The sequence below is a fragment of the Nothobranchius furzeri genome, chromosome 9, assembly GCF_043380555.1.
Source record: "Nothobranchius furzeri strain GRZ-AD chromosome 9, NfurGRZ-RIMD1, whole genome shotgun sequence".
Taxonomy (NCBI): domain Eukaryota; kingdom Metazoa; phylum Chordata; class Actinopteri; order Cyprinodontiformes; family Nothobranchiidae; genus Nothobranchius; species Nothobranchius furzeri.
This window is the reverse complement of record NC_091749.1, coordinates 72,437,068-72,456,469: the sequence shown is the minus strand read 5'-3', so window position 1 is coordinate 72,456,469 and position 19,402 is coordinate 72,437,068. Positions and strand designations below refer to the sequence as shown.

Genomic DNA, 19,402 nt, shown 5'->3' with positions numbered 1-19,402 from the left:
GGCAAGACACTTAACCCACGTTGCCTGCTGGTGGTGGTCGGAGGGACCGGTGGCGCCAGTGCTCGGCAGCCTCGCCTCTGTCAGTGCGCCCCAGGGCAGCTGTGGCTACATCGTAGCTCATCACCATCAGTGTGTGAATGAGTGTGTGAATGGGTGAATGATACACTGTAGTGTAAAGCGCTTTGGAGTCCTTACTCTGAGAGGCTCTACACAAGTGTGGGTCATTTATCATTAATTTATGTCAAATACAGCTAATTTGCTATAAACCATCTGGAGTCGTCGTATTCTTAATGCAAAAGGCCAAATATTTAGACACATCTGCCACAATAAATATTCTATCGTTGGCCGGCTATCATCTGTCGTTGGGTGTGAAGAAAAAACTAGCAAGTGTCAGATTCTGATCATCAATTGTTTATTTTTAGTATTTGTAATAATTTATCGTCTTCAGCTTGTTTCAACATAGAGAAGAACCCAGTACTCGCAGAGTGTGTGTGTGTGTGTGTGTGTGTGTGTGTGTGTGTGTGTGACATTAATGACAACCTTGCTCGTCAGGAAGTGAGATCCACCGCGGCCAGCTGGAAGAGGGTGATGCTGTTGTCTCTTCCTGTCGGTGCAGCCTACCGTCTTGTTCTCTGGGAGGTGGTGAACGACACGGGACAGAATTCCCGTTCTGTGTACATTTTATCCATCAGATTGCTGAAAGTAAACATGCTTGGACTTATTGCAACAGGTGTGCTTGTGCTATTAAAAAACACTCATCAGTGCAGGCTCCTGAGTTTACCCGGTAGAGCGGTGCTGGTTTCTTTCGGCGACCTTTAACCTTACTTCCAGCCCTGTCAGTGTGCTGCCTCATATTCATGCTGACGTGAAACTTCTCTGCTCTGCCTCCTTTTTGACCTTCGCTGTAATTAACAGTCGCAAAAACATCAGGGCTCGTGTTGCTTCACGTGTAGTCAATCACGTCGATGTTTAGTTGCTGCTGAGTGGTGTTTGTCTGCGCCGGTGACAAATGAGAGCAGCTCGTCCCTCTGCTGACAGCCGCCCCAGAGCTGCGATGCTATCTTCAGCTCTTCTACAATTACCGCTGCCTCTCTGGCCCCGGGGGCCTCTGACACCGGCCTCGGACACGTCACCGACCTCCAACGGACCCGAAAACACTTTACGGTCATCGAGTCATTTCCATGAACCTGGGCTCAGATGTGCACATGCATCCATTGTTGCACAAACAGAAACAGTTGTAGAGAACAGTGTCCATGCATTCACGAGTAAAGATGGATGCTCAGAGTGCAGCTGCTACTCCATTATCATTACTCCATAAAAAGAAAACGACGACTCCCCAGAAAACAAAGTGACACCTGAACACATCCTCCTTGAAACCTTTGACTGGGACGTGACCCCGCACCGATGCCTTTCCCCAACACACCTGGGTATTTTATCTCTCCCCGCCACCTATTGTTGGCCTAATTGACGATGGCTCGGCTCGGCTGGCTGGCGGCTGACCCCGGTCAGAACAATGCATACCTGTGGCTCTCACCAGCGCCGTGTAATTGTCTCTTCAAGTGGGGGCCCTTTTTCAGTCGCCCCCTCCCTCAGGGGAGCGCGCATCACACTCGTTCATCCCTCACTCAGCCATTTCAGGAAGTAGTAAACACAACTGACCAATGGGACGGCAGCACGCAAATGAGTGGAGGTGGAGGATTTGAGAAGTTGTTGAGAATATCGCCAATTGCTTGATCAATCCACCCTTCAGCAGTTTTTTTATACATCGTAGAGGAAATAAAGCAGCGGTTGCTCAGAGACGAGATGAAAGATAGAAATCACAGATGACTGATGTTTGATGTAAAAATATGACCCATCTGGGCCAGTTAGTAAAGTATCTCTATTTATTTATTTGACCTTGTCCCACCGTGGTTTTCTCCCCCTCAGCCCAGTCATTCAGCACACCTGTCCTTCATCTCTGACTCACCCTCCAAAAGTTACATCATTCTCTGGTTTAGGATCAGATCCTCCGGTTGGGTCTCCTCGGCCGGCCAGTGCTTTCACATTTGGTCAGGTGGTGTGTTCTGCCGTGGCAGTTACCCAACCCAGAGGTGGACTCTCTTAGAGCAGGGCAGGGGGAGAGGTCAGGCGGAGGAGGTAGAGGAGTACTTGAAGGCAGGATGGTCCTCGTATGTGCCGTTACACACGCGTGGCTCTAGGGAGCCTGAGAGTGGCAGGGCTGCAGTGGGATTTGTGATTCCTAGCTTGGGGCACATGTTTGGTATCTGGCTACGTGACCACAGTTCAGCATTCATGATGGAAGTGGCGGCTGTACTGTGCGCCTTAAGGTGGGTGGGGGAACATGGGCCAATGAGGGCGGTCGTGTGCTCCGACTCGGCGGCAGCGTTGAGAGCGCTGGCAGGTATGAGATCGGGCTCTAGGCCGGATCTGCTAGTCTCGTACGCCGGTTGCTCTGTGAACTCCAGAAACAGGGCAGTGTTGTGGGGTTCGTTTGGGTTCCCGCCCAAGTGGGAGTGGGTGGAAATCAGGAGGAGGATCAGGCGACGAAGGGTTCCATTAGGAACGACTCAGTGGGTCTGGACAAGGGTATGGGGTCGCCGGAATACCGTGCGGTGATCTGCCAGGAGGTTAGTCGCCAGATTGGCTCGTCGTCCTGCGCCTGCTGATGACGTCACATTATGGCAAATCCATTCGGCTTTCACACGTTTTTTATGGCTTATGGTAAATTGTCTGTATTTGATACGGCGCCTTCTAGAGTCCTGGAATCCCCCAAAGTCCTTTACAACACAATCAGTCATTCACCCATCCACACTTTTATGAGGGATTTACCTCCTAAAGGCAGATTCCTTCTGTCAAAAACAGAAGGAATGTCTCGTTTATTATACCCAGCAAACGTGTTAGACGTTCCCAAATGTTTCATAGACAGCTCTGATTCTGCTCTCTATAACTTTACACGGAGAAATAAATCTCAATATTTGAATAGAACTATACTTAAAAACACTTATATTCAACGAGGCTTAAACATGTTAGCTTTAAATGGTGCAAATAATAATTTTAAGCTGAAATGGACCAAATACTTTCTAAAAACTAAAATAAAATATGGTATTTCATACCTAACCTTGTTCTCGGAACAGTGGGAGGAACATAATTTCTTTTACATTTTGACTTTGATGTTAACAAAATTCCCATTAAGTTATCTAACTTTCATAGGCAGGCTTCATTATGTTGGTTTCTATACAAACATAAAATAAAAAACAATAATCCCCACATAAACACCTGATTTGGAATAACAATTTCATTAAATATAAAACATATCAATATACTATGAAACATTGTCGCAGAATAATATAAATGATGTTTTTCAACTGATGAATAAAAACGCCCTCTGTTTTCATACTGAGTTTCTTAAAACTTTTAATATTCCAATTTCTGGGAAAGATTACTCGATAGTTTTTGATGCAATTCCACCTGGTTTTATTAGACTATTACTAAACAAAAAGAGCCAAATTTACAGCCATCACAAATAAATATATTCTAATTAAATCCATATTCTGGACAAAATGTAATAAATGTTTCTGGTATTTAGTTCATTCACAAACAATTCCCAAATGTCAGTTCTGTTGGGAGAATACATGTACAGAATACAGCTACGTTAAAACCAAGCACACCATTGTTTTTATTGTGAAATTTCCAATAAGTTTGATGTGTCACATGACCCTCTTCTTATTGAGAAACAACAAAAGTTGGACCCAAGATGGCCGACTTCTAAATGGCCACCATGGTCACCACCCATCTTGAAAAATTTGCCCCCTCACATATATAATGTACATATAATAATGTGCCACAAACAGGACGTTAATATCACCAGTCCCGTTTCATTAAGGTTCATACACATAAATGGCCCACCCTGTACAATAAATAATATTAACTCGATTAATGTTCTTTACCGACTGTACACTCCACCTCCCTGTACTCCCCCACTTGTCCAGATGTAGGCTAACATCAGATTTTAACCATAGACCCTATCAAATAAAAATGTTTTAAGCCTAGTCTTAAAAGTAGACAAGGTGTCTGCCTCATGGACTAAAGCTGGGAGCTGGTTCCACAGGAGAGGAGCCTGATAACTAAAAGATCTGCCTCACATCCTAATTTTAGTTATTCTGGGAACCACCAGTAAACCTGCAGTCTGAGAGCGAAGTGCTCGGTTAGGAACGTATGGAACAATCAGATCACTGATGTATGATGGAGCTTGATTATTAAGAGCTTTATATGTGAGAAGAAGGATCTTAAAATCTATTCTGAATTTAACAGGTAGCCAATGTAGGGAAGCTAAGACAGGAGAGATATGATCTCTCTTTTTAATTCTCATCAGAACTCTAGCTGCAGCATTTTGGACAAGCTGAAGACTTTTAACTACATTCTGTGGACTTCCTGAGAGTAAGTGTTAGATGACTCTTGTACGTTCTGTAATTGCTTCGGAGACCCTTCCACACCTGTTCTATGAATGTGTATTTGTTAGTGTGAGACAGAACATCTAATTTCACTATGTCTTGATAAGAATATTAAATTACATTTAAGAGATATAGTTTCCTTTACAAATAAAAAATCTTTTAAAATCACATTTCTTCATTTTTTTTATCTGATAGATTTATGAATAGGACATTTCCTAAATAAATTTAAGTGGTCCAACACAAACCCAAACATGAACATATTAAACACTGAGTTAGGACTCTATTTTGACACTTTAAAAGGCATAGTTGTCCAAAAGCTATTAGAACGGAGTTATGTTGATGCCTTTCTTCTTAAAAGAATCTTTTAAATCCCTCTTTCTCCTCTTTTGTTTTTCTTTTCTTTCTCTTTCAGTTGTGCTTGATAGAATTGTCTTATTTCTTCTTATAAGTATTAATTACATTACAGTTATCAAAGAAAATTTAACTCATGTCAAATATGTATTCTAACTTGCTCAGTTCCTTGTAATGATAAAAAAATAATTAAAAATCACAAAAGTTTTTTAACGACATCAGCAGTTTTGCTTATACATTCTTGTTCGTTAACACCTAAATGTTTTCTTTATAATTGTAATTTGTTAGTGAAACACCAAATTTTCTGTTTTGTAAAGAATGTGAAACTACATAAAACCAACATCAGACAGCCAAAAACACAACCGTTCTTATATGTGAAGCCATATTTGTATGAATTAATGTGTAATTTGTCTGTATATTTCCTTTGTTGTGTAAATTCATTCATTCATTCAAAATGTTTCCTCGTGTCCTTTCAATAAAGTTCTTCTATTTTATTTTTGCCCCTTTTCATCAAAATCAAGAGCTTTGGAGGGTCACCGTTTATCAGTCGATATCTTTGCTTTCATTTTACGTTTCCTTTGGAAATTCAAACATATTTTCTCCGGTAAGTGTTGATTTTTGGACTATAGGACCACAACCGCTGAGACTACAACCGTGAAATTCGCTCTGACCAATTAAAATCTTCACTGTCAACGTGCTAACGTAACTTTTACGAATGTGGTACCGTAACTTCCGTAAGTCTTACGTTCAGCCAATCATCTTCTGTGACGTAATTTGCAGACGCAAGACCCCGAGCCAATCTGGCTGCCTGAGCAGATCTGGTACCAACACCGGAACCGGAAACCCACATTACCAGAGGAAACGAGATGGCGCTAAACACCAATCGCCGTTTTCCAGTTTTCTTTTGTTTTCCATGACTTCAGATGGTGTTTTTCTTTCTTCTTCTCTGATGTTATTCAGCGGAGAACCTCTCCCACCAGCGGTGTTCTGGTGCTGATTACATGAGTGTGATGAGTGGAGGACCCAGGGAAGTGCGGCGCTTCAGTAAAACTGACAACCAGGTGGTCCAGTGGTTGGTTTTATGGTCCATAACGCGGTATTGATGGAGGCTTTTAGACAAATGCGAGAGAACCACTTTATTATTTTTACCTCCACAATATATTTATGGCTAGACTACGTTAGAACGTTGAGAGGCTTGTGAAAAATTAGTTTTCCAAATTTGCCGTTGCAGCTTTAATCGCTTCATTCTTTGGACGGATTTAAATCGGTAATCAGGAAGTATCGGATCTTACTTTAGGCAATCAGAAAATTTGTTGTTCCAGAACTAAAAGATTTATTCCAAAATGAGGACACAAGCGGCAGGATGAAACACATTTCTTTTTACTTTACTGCCATTCCTATTGCTTCAGACAGACGAGATGAGGCGCAGGGAGCACAGAGTGATTCAAACAAGTCAACACTACTGCTGATCTACAAACAAGTCTCTGACAATAACAAACAACAAAGGCGCAGAGTAAGAAGAACAGCGTTTGGCAACCATTAACATCTTGGAGAAAACCTCAGAAGTAAAAAAAAAAAAAAAAAAAAGAGTGCATTCTGCATTTTTAATAGTAAACAGCATTTCTACTTCATCCTGATCTAGATAGAGAGAAATCAAACGAACAGGGTTGCTTCATCGCTTACACCACCCCCCCCCCCCCCCCTAAAGCTTATTTTGAAAGTGGATTTTGTCAGAAGCTCCGGATCTTTCTCTCGCTCTCTCGGATGGCCCGCAGCATTACAGGGGGAACGTGGTGCTCTACACGCTTTAAGAGTAATTAAAAGCGATTGAACAGCTGTAATTATGAGAAACGGCGGTTGTGTTCCGGGTCATTCCATCAGCGCTGCCTTTCATCAGAGCGCAGCAGCAGTAAGGGGGCGCCGCTGCAAGACTCCATTCCTCCTCGTGCACATTCTTCAAGAACAAACAACTTACAGACATCCTTGCAGGCACACACACACACGCACGCACACGCACACGCACTCATGTCTTCATGTAAACGGGTGGGAGACAGACACAAGACACGCAAGCTGACGACTGATCACATGGCTAAGTGTACGAACACATTCGCACAAATAAATGGCCCAAGCAAACCACTACACCAAAACACGACACGTTCTTCATGTTCTCCACAAGGTCCACATTCAGAACCTCCAGTCTCGGTCCATCTTTGGTCTCTTCGGGCTCTTTCCACTTCCAAATACAATTCAAGAGGCTACGCCATACACAAGTGAAAGATGCAATACCATGTGAGCAAAGTGAGTATTGTGTACTGTAGTATAATACTGTGTGAGGAGCTGAAAGCATATATGTGGGTACTGCGCTGTAGCTACTGAGAATGAGTCCTTCCACTGGTAAAAGCATGTCTGGGTTACATGGGACTGAGCAACAGAGAACACAGAAATAATAAATAGTTACACAATGAATGCAAACAGACTCATTAGACTGTTGTGACGCTAGTAGCTTGATGCTAAGCGTTGCGTTGTTAGCGTGTTACTGAAACACTACGATGAATCTACCGGGGCTCTGGTTTCCCTCCAGCCAAGTCCAGGTCCACGTGGCTGAGAGGCCGGGACCTGCTGGGGGTCGCTGGAAGGTGAGGTTGGAAGGGAGGAGACGTAGGAGCCCCAGCCTAAAGGAGTTCTATCTCGGTGGGATCACAGCAGCGGTCAGTCCCCTCAGCTGACGTGTCAACCATTCAGAAAAGCTGGTGGGTTCGGTTCTTCTGTTTCCTCCTTGGATTTTCTAGCCAACATTCACATCCTGTGGAAACGAGAAAAGGGAAAAACTTAATGTATTAAATCCGATGGTAGAATACAAGTCCTTTAAACCATCTGTAACCAAGCTGAATTTATTACTAACACTTTTAAAAATGACAATTTTTAACAGCTTTGATATTAAAACTTGTTTTTAAGAGCAAACCTGTGACTGAATGGAAACTAAAATGAAATGTGAGGTTTTGGATGCGTGAATGAAACTCAGAAGGTTTCTTTCAGCGAGAGAAGCGTTCTGGGTGGAAAGTTGGTTTAGCAGCTAACTGATGCTGCTTAGAGAAAACAGCATCGGACACCATCTGTGTGCTACCTCACCCAACAGACGACCCTCTGTGTGGATCCGGAGGTCAAAGGAGGATGTTGTCATCCTCAGGGGTACTCGGTCCGGTAGAGAAGACCCGAGTGGAACCGCCTCTCTGGTCCAGAGATGTCGCAGGGTACGCGGTGTCGAGCGTCTGGCTTAACTTTGAAGTACTTTTGTGTCAGCTGGTTACAGGTGCGTTTATTAGAAGCAAGACTATCGACGTGACAGAATGCTTAGTAGAGACTTGGGCGGCCGTCCCTCGTCTTCTGGTGGGTTCAAGAACTGAACTTACAGCTGCGGGATTTGGTTTTAACAAAACTCAGAACACGCCCTCTCAGCGTCAGAAAGCTTGATGTTATGAGTAAAGACGTGAGGTGGTTTACCCTTTACCCTGGATACCCTCTGCGTGAGGTGCAAGATGACCTTCTGGTTTACTGATCACACATTACGGATTATCATGAATAATTATATTATTACACAAAGCATAATAAGTCATTTCAGTAATTAAAATACATTTATACTGAACCAGATGATTATTTATGATGATTGTAATAACAGCAATAAAGTCAAAGAGTTTATTCAAATTATTATTTAAAAATTATTATTGTGAAATCTTGAAGTGTCCTTCATCTTGGGACGGAACAGCAGCAGATAAAGATGTTGTTTCAGGTGACATCACGGCTCCTGGGTTGGTAATCTGTGGGACAAAGTTACAGTTCGACCCAGCTTGACCCAGCTGGGAAAATGTGACCTTTGTCACAAATTAGAGGCCATTCATGACGCTACATTAGCATTAGAAACGGAAAACCGATTAAGTTTTTCAGTAAAAATTACACTAAAAAGGTTTGTAAATAAAATGGTATTTAAATGTCATTTTAGCATCTTTTCTTGTTAATTTGTCTTTATTTCAAGACAGCAAAGCAAAGCTTTTTTAAATTTTTGGTCACAACTAAAGTCACCTTCCCTCGTGTTTAAAGGGTCTCTAGGATGGAACTCGTTCTGCCAACAAAACGCTCAACATTTATTCTGCAGTTTGATCTTTCTGAAATTAGTAATGAGGAAATGTTCTAAAATAAAACAGTAGAAAAAAGAAAAATGTGTTGTTAAAGTTGGAATTTGGTTATATATAGTTAGAGAATAAAACAAATGATAGGAATTATTGTAAAGGTGCTCAGAGGCGTATGGAGTGAATAAAGAATATCGTGCATTTATACTCAGATTAGTTTAAAATCTCATTTCTCGAGTTTAACGATGACGATAATTAGTTGTTTGCTTTTATCACTTTAAGGCAGAAACTTCGTATCTTCAAAAATAAACTTTTTCAGGAACACTGAAAGAAAAAATCCTGATATAACGAATTACTCCTATTTCTCTAGCAACCCCTGTTGAAAACTCACCCATTAAAACCACACGTGGATCACCAGAGCTGATATTAGTGAAAACACTTTACGAGCTCATCAGCCTTGGAGAAAAAAACAACTCCTTCATGAGTTTTGTACGTTATAATAAAACTCTGGAGAGTTCCTGGTTTTATGTGGTCTTTCTTTGTTGGAGCAGCAACAATAAAGTGCTTTTTAAATGTTCCGATGTATCTCTATGGTAATGATTAGATACAGAAGAAACAATGAAAAACAGGCATGTGTTTTAACAATGGTAGACGTCGTGTGTCTGATCACGGTGTCATCTGGAACACGGCGGTCTGGACCGACCGTGTCGTTGCTAATCGTTTAATATTCAGCCTCTACAGCTTCCTGTTCTTCTCCCTTGTTAATTTGAGCATCACAGTTGGTATTATGAAATATTACAACATGATTTTCGTGTGTGTGTGCAGCGTTCATCAGTGACGGGTAGAACAGTAACACGTGATAAACAATTGATAAACTTACCTCTGTCATGAGCAGCAGGTGTTTCAGTAAGGGCATGTTTTACACTTTGGCATCGTGAGCTCACCTCCATAGCAGCGACTCCACTCTGTTGATGATGTCAGCCAGATCAAAGGGCAGAGGCATGCCGGGGTCGTCCACGCCCCAGAAAGGTCGGTCCACTGGGGCCTCCTCGGGGGGTAACGTCTGGGCCAGGCTCGAGTGGCACCTGAGGCGACAGCACACAGGAAATGCACAAACCCATTAACTCCTCCCACCCATCAAAACCAACTGCTGGAAACACACTTCAGCTTTAGGGAGGCCTTCTAGACGGGAACGTTTACTTTGGCCAAAGAATTCCTGCTAGTTGTGTCTTTGTGCATGTTGGGAGATTAAACCTCAAACTCTTGTGTTGTGATGATGCGACTGAAATAAGAAGTGTAATGTTTCAGTCAACCAGAGGGTGTCGGCTTCAAACGGTGATCAAAGAGATCAGGATTGTAGAGGCTCGGCCCACGAAAAGCCATTAAATGATAAATAGCTTGTACTTATATAGCACCTGATAGGGTTCTATAACCCCCCAAGGTGCTTTACAACACAAACGGTTACACACACACACCAAGTAGTGTTTCCCAGTCATTGTGTCCTTGGGCCTTGCCTCTGTCAGCGCATCCAGTGTGTGTGTGTGTGTGTGTGTGTGTGTGTGTGTGTGTGTGTGTAATGAGCTAAAGCTCACAGACCTAAAGACACCTGAGTGAAACGGAGGACCTGGTATGCCAGAAAAAGTCATGAACGGTAACAACGGTAATAAAGTGATGAGGCAAATCTGATTGTACTTTCACAAGATCGTCGCACTGTTGTTGTAGTTCAGACACCACGGTTACAAAACCAGCCTCTTCATGCAGCTGCAGAATAGCTGTGTGATTAATAATCTGAGGTCAGATGTAATTTCTGCAGGATTCTGAACCTCTCACACAACTTCGCCCACATCTTTTGTCAGACTCATGTAAATATTTACTGCTGTGACCGTTTTGCTCGCTGTTGTCCCTGTAAATCTGCCCCTCCCTCTGCCTCTTGACGGACGAGGATGACCCCTGACCTGGTGGTGCAGGAGGGAATAGGTTCAGCATGGGGGGGGGGGGGGGAGAGAGAGAGAGAGAGAGAGAGAGAGAGAGAGAGAGAGAGAGAGAGAGAGAGAGAGAGAGAGAGAGAGAGAGAGAGAGAGAGAGAGAGAGAGAGAGAGAGAGAGAGAGAGAGAGAGAGAGAGAGAGAGAGAGAGAGAGAGAGAGAGAGAGAGAGAGAGAGAGAGAGAGAGAGAGAGAGAGAGAGAGAGAGAGAGAGAGAGAGAGAGAGAGAGAGAGAGAGAGAGAGAGAGAGAGAGAGAGAGAGAGAGAGAGAGAGAGAGAGAGAGAGAGAGAGAGAGAGAGAGAGAGAGAGAGAGAGAGAGAGAGAGAGAGAGAGAGAGAGATATTCCTGAATCACAAGACTCAGTGCCTGTCATATCTTTTTAGACTAACCCCAAAATTCCACTATCTCCGCCTTGCCTCCGCTTTCCGCTGCCGCTCGCTTCCGAACTCAAATTATACTGCTACCCGCTCTACAACGGCTCCGCTCCGGTGCGGAAACCTGGGGTTCGCAAACAGGCGTGCGCGGGATTTTCGAGATCTTGCGATACAGGGCGGTGCACTGCGCCGCACGGCCGCAGTAGTGGAACAGCTCTGATTGACTACAACGGGACCGTTTTTGCTGCGGAGTTCGTGCCAGAGCGGAGATAGTGGAATTTTGGGTTAAGCCCCCCCTCAAAAAACAAAAGTTTGATCCCCGCTCACACACACACACACACACACACAAACCACCTTGTGGCTAGAGCCCGAGGGGGTGGGCTATGGATGGGATGAGGGATGTTGAAGTTGTTGGGGGACAGTCGGGGGGGCGCCACAATTTGTTGTAATATATTTTCTCAGGAGCCACTTAACATCCACCTGGCTCTGGGCCTAAGTGCTGCATTTTGGTGAGGTTAGCCCTTTAAAGAGCTGCTGCATGACGGCGGTGAGGAGCAGCATTAACATCCACTGACCAATATATCTTTTGGCGCCCTGGATCAGGGCCTGATAATAGCATCTGTTAACATGCACTAAGTACCATTATGTAGCACATCACTTCATAAATAATACGATTAGGCGACCTTGGGGCTTTGCGACGAGCCGCGCGTTTAAATGTTCTCATCATTTATTTAGGGAGCGAATTAAAGGAAGCACCACTTCAGAGAAGAAGGACGACATGGCTGGCATATGAATCTGCACAGTGTGTTAGTGCAAACTGACCCAGACAACACACACACACGCACACACACACACGGTGAGATCTGCTGACATCAGCTTAAGGACATCACAGTCAGGGGAACCCAGGTTTTTGATTTGGTCTGATTAAGCATTCATGCAGTAGAGCTGTGAGAGAAAACACTTTTCTGCTGCCATGACTCATAATGAAAGCCTACATACTCTAAAAAAACCCAAACTGGCCACCTTCGACAGAGCTGCTGCATTTATTTGACAAGGGATCTTGCAACAGAAGGCTGCAAATAGAAGGCTCATGGTTTATCAGAGATGGAACAGATATCAAGACTAGAAGACTATCAAAGATAATGCAGTGAAGGTAATTCAGCACACACTTGTAGACAGTCTGCCACTGTTCCCAGAGTGCTGTCCCCCGACTGCTAAAATGGAACCAAACAAAAAGTCAATACCAGGCGAGGTGCCTTAAGCTCTCCAGGGCTCTCCAGTCTGTGTAAGCAGCAGAGGCGTACAAACGAGGCTCACCCAAAGACTTTCCCATGGCAGAACCGTCCACCTTAAAGGTGAGGTCAAAGACAAAGAGGTGTGTGTGTGTGTGTGTTCACTGGTGTTGGGATGGGGGGGGGTATTGGGAGGTAGAGAATGTGTTTTGTGAGTCCAGGCTGTTCCAATGGATTAACCCCAGACAGATATGGGCCTAACTATCCCATCTGGCGCTCGGTCAAGAAAGATTGGCAATACAATCACTCATTTCAATTTGCCCTGAAACCTTATAGCCTGGCAGGCCCCTGCTCAAATGGTATGCTAATGTGAAAGGCATCTAGGATTCTATCGCCTCTATTCCACCGAGGCCCTTCCCTTCGTGCAGCACAGTGCACTTGAACTGCGGCTGGGGCAGCAGCGCCACGGCCCTCGGTGCAAAAGGGCCCGAGCCCCTTTGAGCTCAAACTAACCACTTTAGCTAAAGTGAGTGTTAATTATGGACAGGCAAAGCAGTCAATAAAAGGTTAATGTAAAAGTCAAAGGATGAATTCCTTTAAGCATTGCATCATTCCACCATCTCTGCGACCAACACACTGCTCACAGGTTTCGTAATCAATACGTTTTAATGTAATGCGCTTCCTATCGATTTCCTCCACCCCCCGCCCCATGGTCCGAGCTCCATCACTTGGTTAAAGGAAGGGGAGGGAGAGGGGAAAACGAGTAAATAAAATCATTAACCTCCGTTTCTCTTTGTTATTTCACTCAGTCTCTCAGAAAAGCTTGTTAGGGTGGTCCAATATCATCACCACCATCAGACCACTACCATCCCAATCATCGGCATCATCAGCCCACTCAATCTATGCTCCGTGTGTAATTGTGTAACAGTACATTCAAGAAGGGTCATACATTAAAAGGCCCTCCACTCTTAACAGGGCGGAAATCCGCCTAATAGACAACATCAGCGCTTGTGACTCCAGCAATTACACTGATAAATGCACGATTGTGTCAGGCCAAGTGAAGAAGAACCCAGAGAATGTAGACGGGAGACGACGCTTATTGCATTATTGCTACAGGAGGTCATTAGTACCAACCAGAGACTACACCACACAGATGCTTGACCCAGAACATCCTCTTAGAACCAACCAGAGAACGTTTACATCCAAGTCAGATGTTTAATGTAAAGGATATTACAATGGTATATGCAAAACCCTAATAATGTCAAGTGTGAACAGTTATCCAACGCAAATCCGAGAACGAGTCAGGCCGTTCGTGTTTGAAGCTGCCGGAGTGTTAGGCCAGGGGTGTCAAACATTCGGCCCGCGGGCCGGATCCGGCCCGCAAGCGGGTTAAATCCGGCCCGCGAGATGGTTGTATAAACTTTATTTTCATACTTTACAAAATAGAGTGAAAATAAACTTATCTTTGTGAGCAAGATTCCTCTGTAACGAGTATAAATAAAACAAAGCTGCGCTCAAGGCTCACACAAGAACTTGAGTCACATCCTGAAGTTGGCCGCCACTCAGGATGTGACTTCTGATATCGATGTGCTGGTGAAAGCTAAAAGATGTTAAGTAAAATGAGTCAAATATACTTTAAGTGCTGCATGAAACTGATCTAGCCATGTGATATGTAAGCTCTTTGAATCACTAAGGAATGTTGTTTTTATTTATTGATTTTTTTATTTTTTTCAAATTTTCAAGTACACTTCAGGTGTTGTACTTATACTACACTGTCCTCAGGCTCCAGCCTTGTTTTATATTGACTGAATTAAAACAAAGAAAACAATCTGAAGTTTTTTTTATTTTATTTACCGGCCCGGCCCACTTGGGACTAGATTTCCCTCATTGTGGCCCCTGAGCTAAAATGAGTTTGACACCCCTGTGTTAGGCGGTTAAAAAGACGATCACTGGATAATTTCAGCGGGGTAAGCAAATGGAGAATCATCTCTAAAGTATGTGTCCTTCCCTTCCCTTGAACTTAGGCACACTGAGAGATAAAGCTTGTGTTCAGGTTGAGTGAGCATCAATCAATCAGCCATGTTGTCTGATCTGTATTACATGCCTGTGCTGATCAAGGGAAGTAAAACACTTCAGATCACCTGCTTCCTCATGCTCTAGCCGCGTTTCATCTGACTCTCTAGAAAGTCTGTGCAGGTGTGAACTTTTATAGTGTTGGCAGCCCGAGTGCGCGATAGCTGAGAATGCAATCAAACAAGTCATGAAAAAACAAGTTTGGCTCTCATAAATCAGTCTCCCTGAAGGTAGGGCATGCATATATGCTCCAAGGAAAAAGAAGAATGAAGTTTATTAGCTATGTACTTTCTGTCTGTTCGTACAGAATTATAGATTTGGCCTTTTTGTCCTTGTGCCTCATCCAGGTACGATTCACAGTGAGTGGAGGAGAGAGACGGATTACATTTGGGCAAACGATACTGGAAGGGGTTCAGAGGGCCCAATCTGTGAAGTGTCACACTTTAACAGGGTATCTGCAGGTTTAAGGGAGCCAAATGTAAGACTTTTTAAGACCTTTTTAAGGCCACTTTGACCAAATTTAAGCTATTTTCTAAATTAAATTTAAGCTATAATTTCCAGCTGTTGCCTGGAACCGGTGCTAACCACGTCGCAAACATGGGATTAGCCATCCAGTTACCATTAAACTTGCACTTCCCCATGGCGCAAGCTCCCACTAGCTTAGCCAGCTAATGTGCTCATCTAAAAATAGCCCCCTTTCACAACCAACTGAATGTGTACGGTTCCGCTTACGCCAACATCGTACACAACAAATGCTGAACACTAACTAGAAATTCACGAAAATTTTTATAGAAATAAAATAATCTTGCTTATTGGATCTTTGGTAATTTAAGACCTTTGGAAACTGGATTTAAGGATTATTTGTCATTTTTAAGGATTTTCAAGGCCTTAAATTTGGAAAAGCAAATTTAAGACTTTTTAAGGACCCGCGGATACCCTGCTTTAAATCTGTGAACACTGGTGTCTGGACTCCAAACAGAACCGCGCGGCTCCAGTTCCTGCCACGGTAAAGGTGGAACGGTGTAAACCACCCAGACTGAAGTAAACGTGGGCCAGGGCGAGCCCCGGCTGTTTTTTCAGGATCAATCAAAAGCTATTGTGTCTGCAGACAGCTGCTGACTGCACACTTTGTGTGTGAGGTGGGCAACTGTGGCAAGAGAGGAAGGGGGGCATCATCAAATGCATGACATATGTTCCTTTCATTTTGATTCCCTCTAAGGAGCCCAGGCTAATAAAACTAACATCTGATGCACTCTTTTCTTCTTTAATTAATGGTTGTGGTAACCACAGGGAAAAAAAAGCATTAGCAAACGCGGGCTAGCAGACAAAGTGGTTGCTGCTTGGTGTTTTAACACCCCCATCTCTCCACGCACGTGCCGCTGTGGCTCTGCTCCTGCTGGAAACAATGACTCTGCCAGGGTACATGTGTACCTGTGGGCGGGGTAGCCCCTTCCTCTGACTCTGTGAGGTCTCCCCTTTACCAGCTGCAGTCTGTATAACTCATTAAACCACATGAAACAAATAAGGCTCATTATAGGAATCATGGGCCAGTTGGAAGCCCACGACCGTGAGGTTGCATTAGATCCACGTGCAGTAAGCGCGGGGTTTACGGCCCAAACAGAAAGGTTTGACTGTACCTGCACAGTTTCTGCCTTCATCACACCCAAAGTGTTTGATGTGGCCTGGCTGGCTGCCCCGTCTGGAGCAGGGTGACCCAGATGTAACAGAAACACACACTAAGCTAGGTAGGCTCTAAACAGCCTTTATAATTGGGGGCAATAAAACACTATTGCAGTGAAGTGAAAAGGAGGCAAGCCGCTGAACTACAACTACTGCTCAGAAACCAGGTGGACATCTATTAGGTACTTAACAGTGTAACAAATTACCAAACACCCTAGACTGCTTCTTCTAATCCCGAGGCTATGGGATGGAATGCGGCCTAATGTCAACACTGGAGCCAAATTTACGAGCAAACAACTATTGCTCACGTGCAATCAGGTTCTAATAAAAAAACAGGCAGGAACAGGACAAATAGACGGGGTCCTCTTGGCCGTTTACTCTTCTGATGAGGGGTGGAGAGACGGATCACCCCCTACGGCATCTGGGTTTGTCTGTGTTCATGTGTGTGTACCAGGAAGAGCAGGTCTGAGTGTGTGTGTGTGTGTGTGTGTGTGTGCCTTTTAGAGAGCTTGTTCAAGGTTGACAAGAAAAAAACTCAGAAGGGTTGTCGCTGTCGGCCTTCCGGGCATCTGTGCCAAGATGCAGGATTATTTATCAAAACCCAAAAAATAAATAAAAAATAAAAAAAAACACGCGTCCACAGTTTACTTTAATGTTCGATGTTTTGGGAAAGGCTCAAGGAGCGGACAGCTCAACTCTGCAACAAGCCCAGTGTGACAAAAAACCACGATGAAACATTCGTATGTGTACAGGCAAAACTGATTAAAGTTGGTTTCCAAGAGACACTCAGGTTTTTCCTCATGACATTTATTTATAAAGCCCCAGGGAGAAAAAGGAGCAACAAGAAGACTCGATGGTGAGGGTAAAAAGGGTTACGAGCTAGCGAGTGATTGCACTTCTTCACAGCTCGGCATTGGAAGGCTGTAAATCTGCTGTTAGCGAATCAAGACGATGGTTAAAGCGGCATTGGGAGCACTAACTCTTACTTATCCGAGGCAGTCGCATGCCTTTGCTGTGAAAACTTGTTTTGTGGGTGAAATTGTAAAACAATCATTTTTACCTCTTATCCTTCCTCACACGTCGGTCCCTGCTGGCCAAGCCTCAACGCCTTGTGGGCATCATCTGAACGGTGCAATAGAGCCGGTGATGGATGAGGCTCGCTTCAACGGCAACAGAACCAGGCAATCGGACAACACCTGACCGCTGTCACACGATAAGGTCAAGCTAACGTAGGCATAACTCCCACCTGACCTAAAGTGACAATAGTGGGGTCAAACTGGCTCACCTAATTATGGTCTATTGTAACCTAAATGGACTCGTTATAAGTCCTCGCTCCTCCAGCTCCAGGGGATGTGGGGTTTTTAAGCCTTAGGAAGATAAAAGGTTTGAAATGTTGAACGACAGGTATTTGGTTGTGTGTATTAAATTGCTTCACAAGGAACAAATGTGTGAGGATGTAAAATTAGCTTTTTGCTTCAAACAAAGCACAAGAACAAACAAAAGTACTCGAGAGCGGGACGTGTTTTTGAATAAACACCACTTTTCATTTGAGCTGCACACAAAAAGTCTGCTCATTATTGACACGGCTCGTCAAGATGAGATCACATCAGAGGCTCTGGAGCGAGTGACAGCGATCACACCCCGCCGAAGCGGTCATAAATTATCAACCCCATAAACGGGGCGGGTACGGGCAGAGGCTCTAATAAGATCATCAAAACATTGTTGTAAATTTAAGAGAAGAACAGTTTGTACACACATTACTCATGCACATGTTATAATTTCTCAATCAGGAGATTGCACCAGCAAAATAAATATTAAAAATCTAGAGAGAAACTATTCAGGTGTATCGGTCTTTTTCCCGTTTTTTGCTAACTTTGAATTGACAAAGGAGTGGTGCGCCGTAGGGAAGAACGTTCACAAGCTCACATCTGCAAAAAGTCAACAGCAAAAACTATTTAAGCTTCCAGTATACTCAACAGGACGCATTTCCACAGATGCTTTTCTCTCTCTCGCTAAACCAACAAATGAAAAAGTCACAAATGCAGCCAAGCGTATCGCCGAGTGCGAGTGTGTGCATTCAAGCATGCTTGTGTGAGTGCTGTGTGTCTGTGCCAGAGGAGAGCTTTCTGCCAGGTGTTGAACTTCTGCATCACCTGGTACTCCTGCTGCGAGAACACAAATTTAGTTTCACCCTATTAAATAAATAGTGCAATCAAAGGGCCTCTGCATTATTAAAAAAACATTGTGAACACCCAGCAATTTGTTTGGAAGAGCAGCCAGGTTAGGCCCCAAGGCGCTGCAGCAAATGCTACGTAGAGGGCTAACGCAGCGAGCCAAGAAATGCACAACAATGAGTGAGAAAACAAGTACCTGTCTCTGAAGATGAGTTAATCTGTGGGTTTAATCGTGGTTGTAAATGTCATAAGTCATTGTGATGGAGTTAAAAGTTGGACAAAAAGAACTTCATATAAAACAAAAGAGGAAGAAACTCGGTAATGCAAGACAACAAGGAGGGCAAGTTACCCAGAAAACAAAAGTTTAACTGTAACAAAACTTGACTTGGTACGGCACAAAAAGTAGCAAAGACAGTCTGGCGAAGAACTGACACTCAGGTGTAATGTAACAGAAGACAGGTGTGGTGAAAGGGAAAGTGAAGTCAGGTCGGTGGCGAGAGCAGAGCGGAGAAAAACGGAACATTAGCAAAAACCGGAGAGAAAAAAACACAGAAGCCCTTTTTGAAACACGGAGATGAAATCTTTAAGTCGTCGTCGTCGTCTTCCTCCTCTTATCCGGGTCCGGGTCGCGGGGGCAGCATCCCAACTAGGGAGCTCCAGGCCGTCCTCTCCCCGGCCACCTCCACCAGCTCCTCCGGCAGGACCCCAAGGCGTTCCCGGACCAGATTGGAGATGTAACTTCTCCAACGTGTCCTGGGTCGACCCGGGGGCCTCCTGCCGGCAGGACATGCCCGAAACACCTCCCCGGGGAGGTGTCCAGGAGGCGTCCTGACCAGATGCCCAGACCACCTCAACTGGCTCCTTTCGATCCGGAGGAGCAGCGGTTCTACTCCGAGTCCCTCCCGAATGTCCGAGCTCCTCACCCTATCTCTAAGGCTGAGCCCGGCCACCCTACGGAG

General features: G+C 44.2%; 1 protein-coding gene across 1 annotated transcript in view; it reads right to left on the bottom strand.

The window, feature by feature from the left end:
* Positions 1-6,161: 6,161 nt before the first annotated feature.
* The window catches only part of fto (FTO alpha-ketoglutarate dependent dioxygenase), a 175,838-nt gene continuing 162,597 nt past the window's right edge, over positions 6,162-19,402 (bottom strand). Inside the window, exons 9-10 of the mRNA XM_015952836.3 lie at positions 9,871-10,011; positions 6,162-7,605 (exon numbers count right to left, since the gene is read on the bottom strand). Of these exons, the coding sequence (XP_015808322.3) occupies positions 7,599-7,605; positions 9,871-10,011 (148 nt within the window). The 3' untranslated portion in view covers positions 6,162-7,598. The remainder of the gene's footprint in view (positions 7,606-9,870; positions 10,012-19,402) is intronic.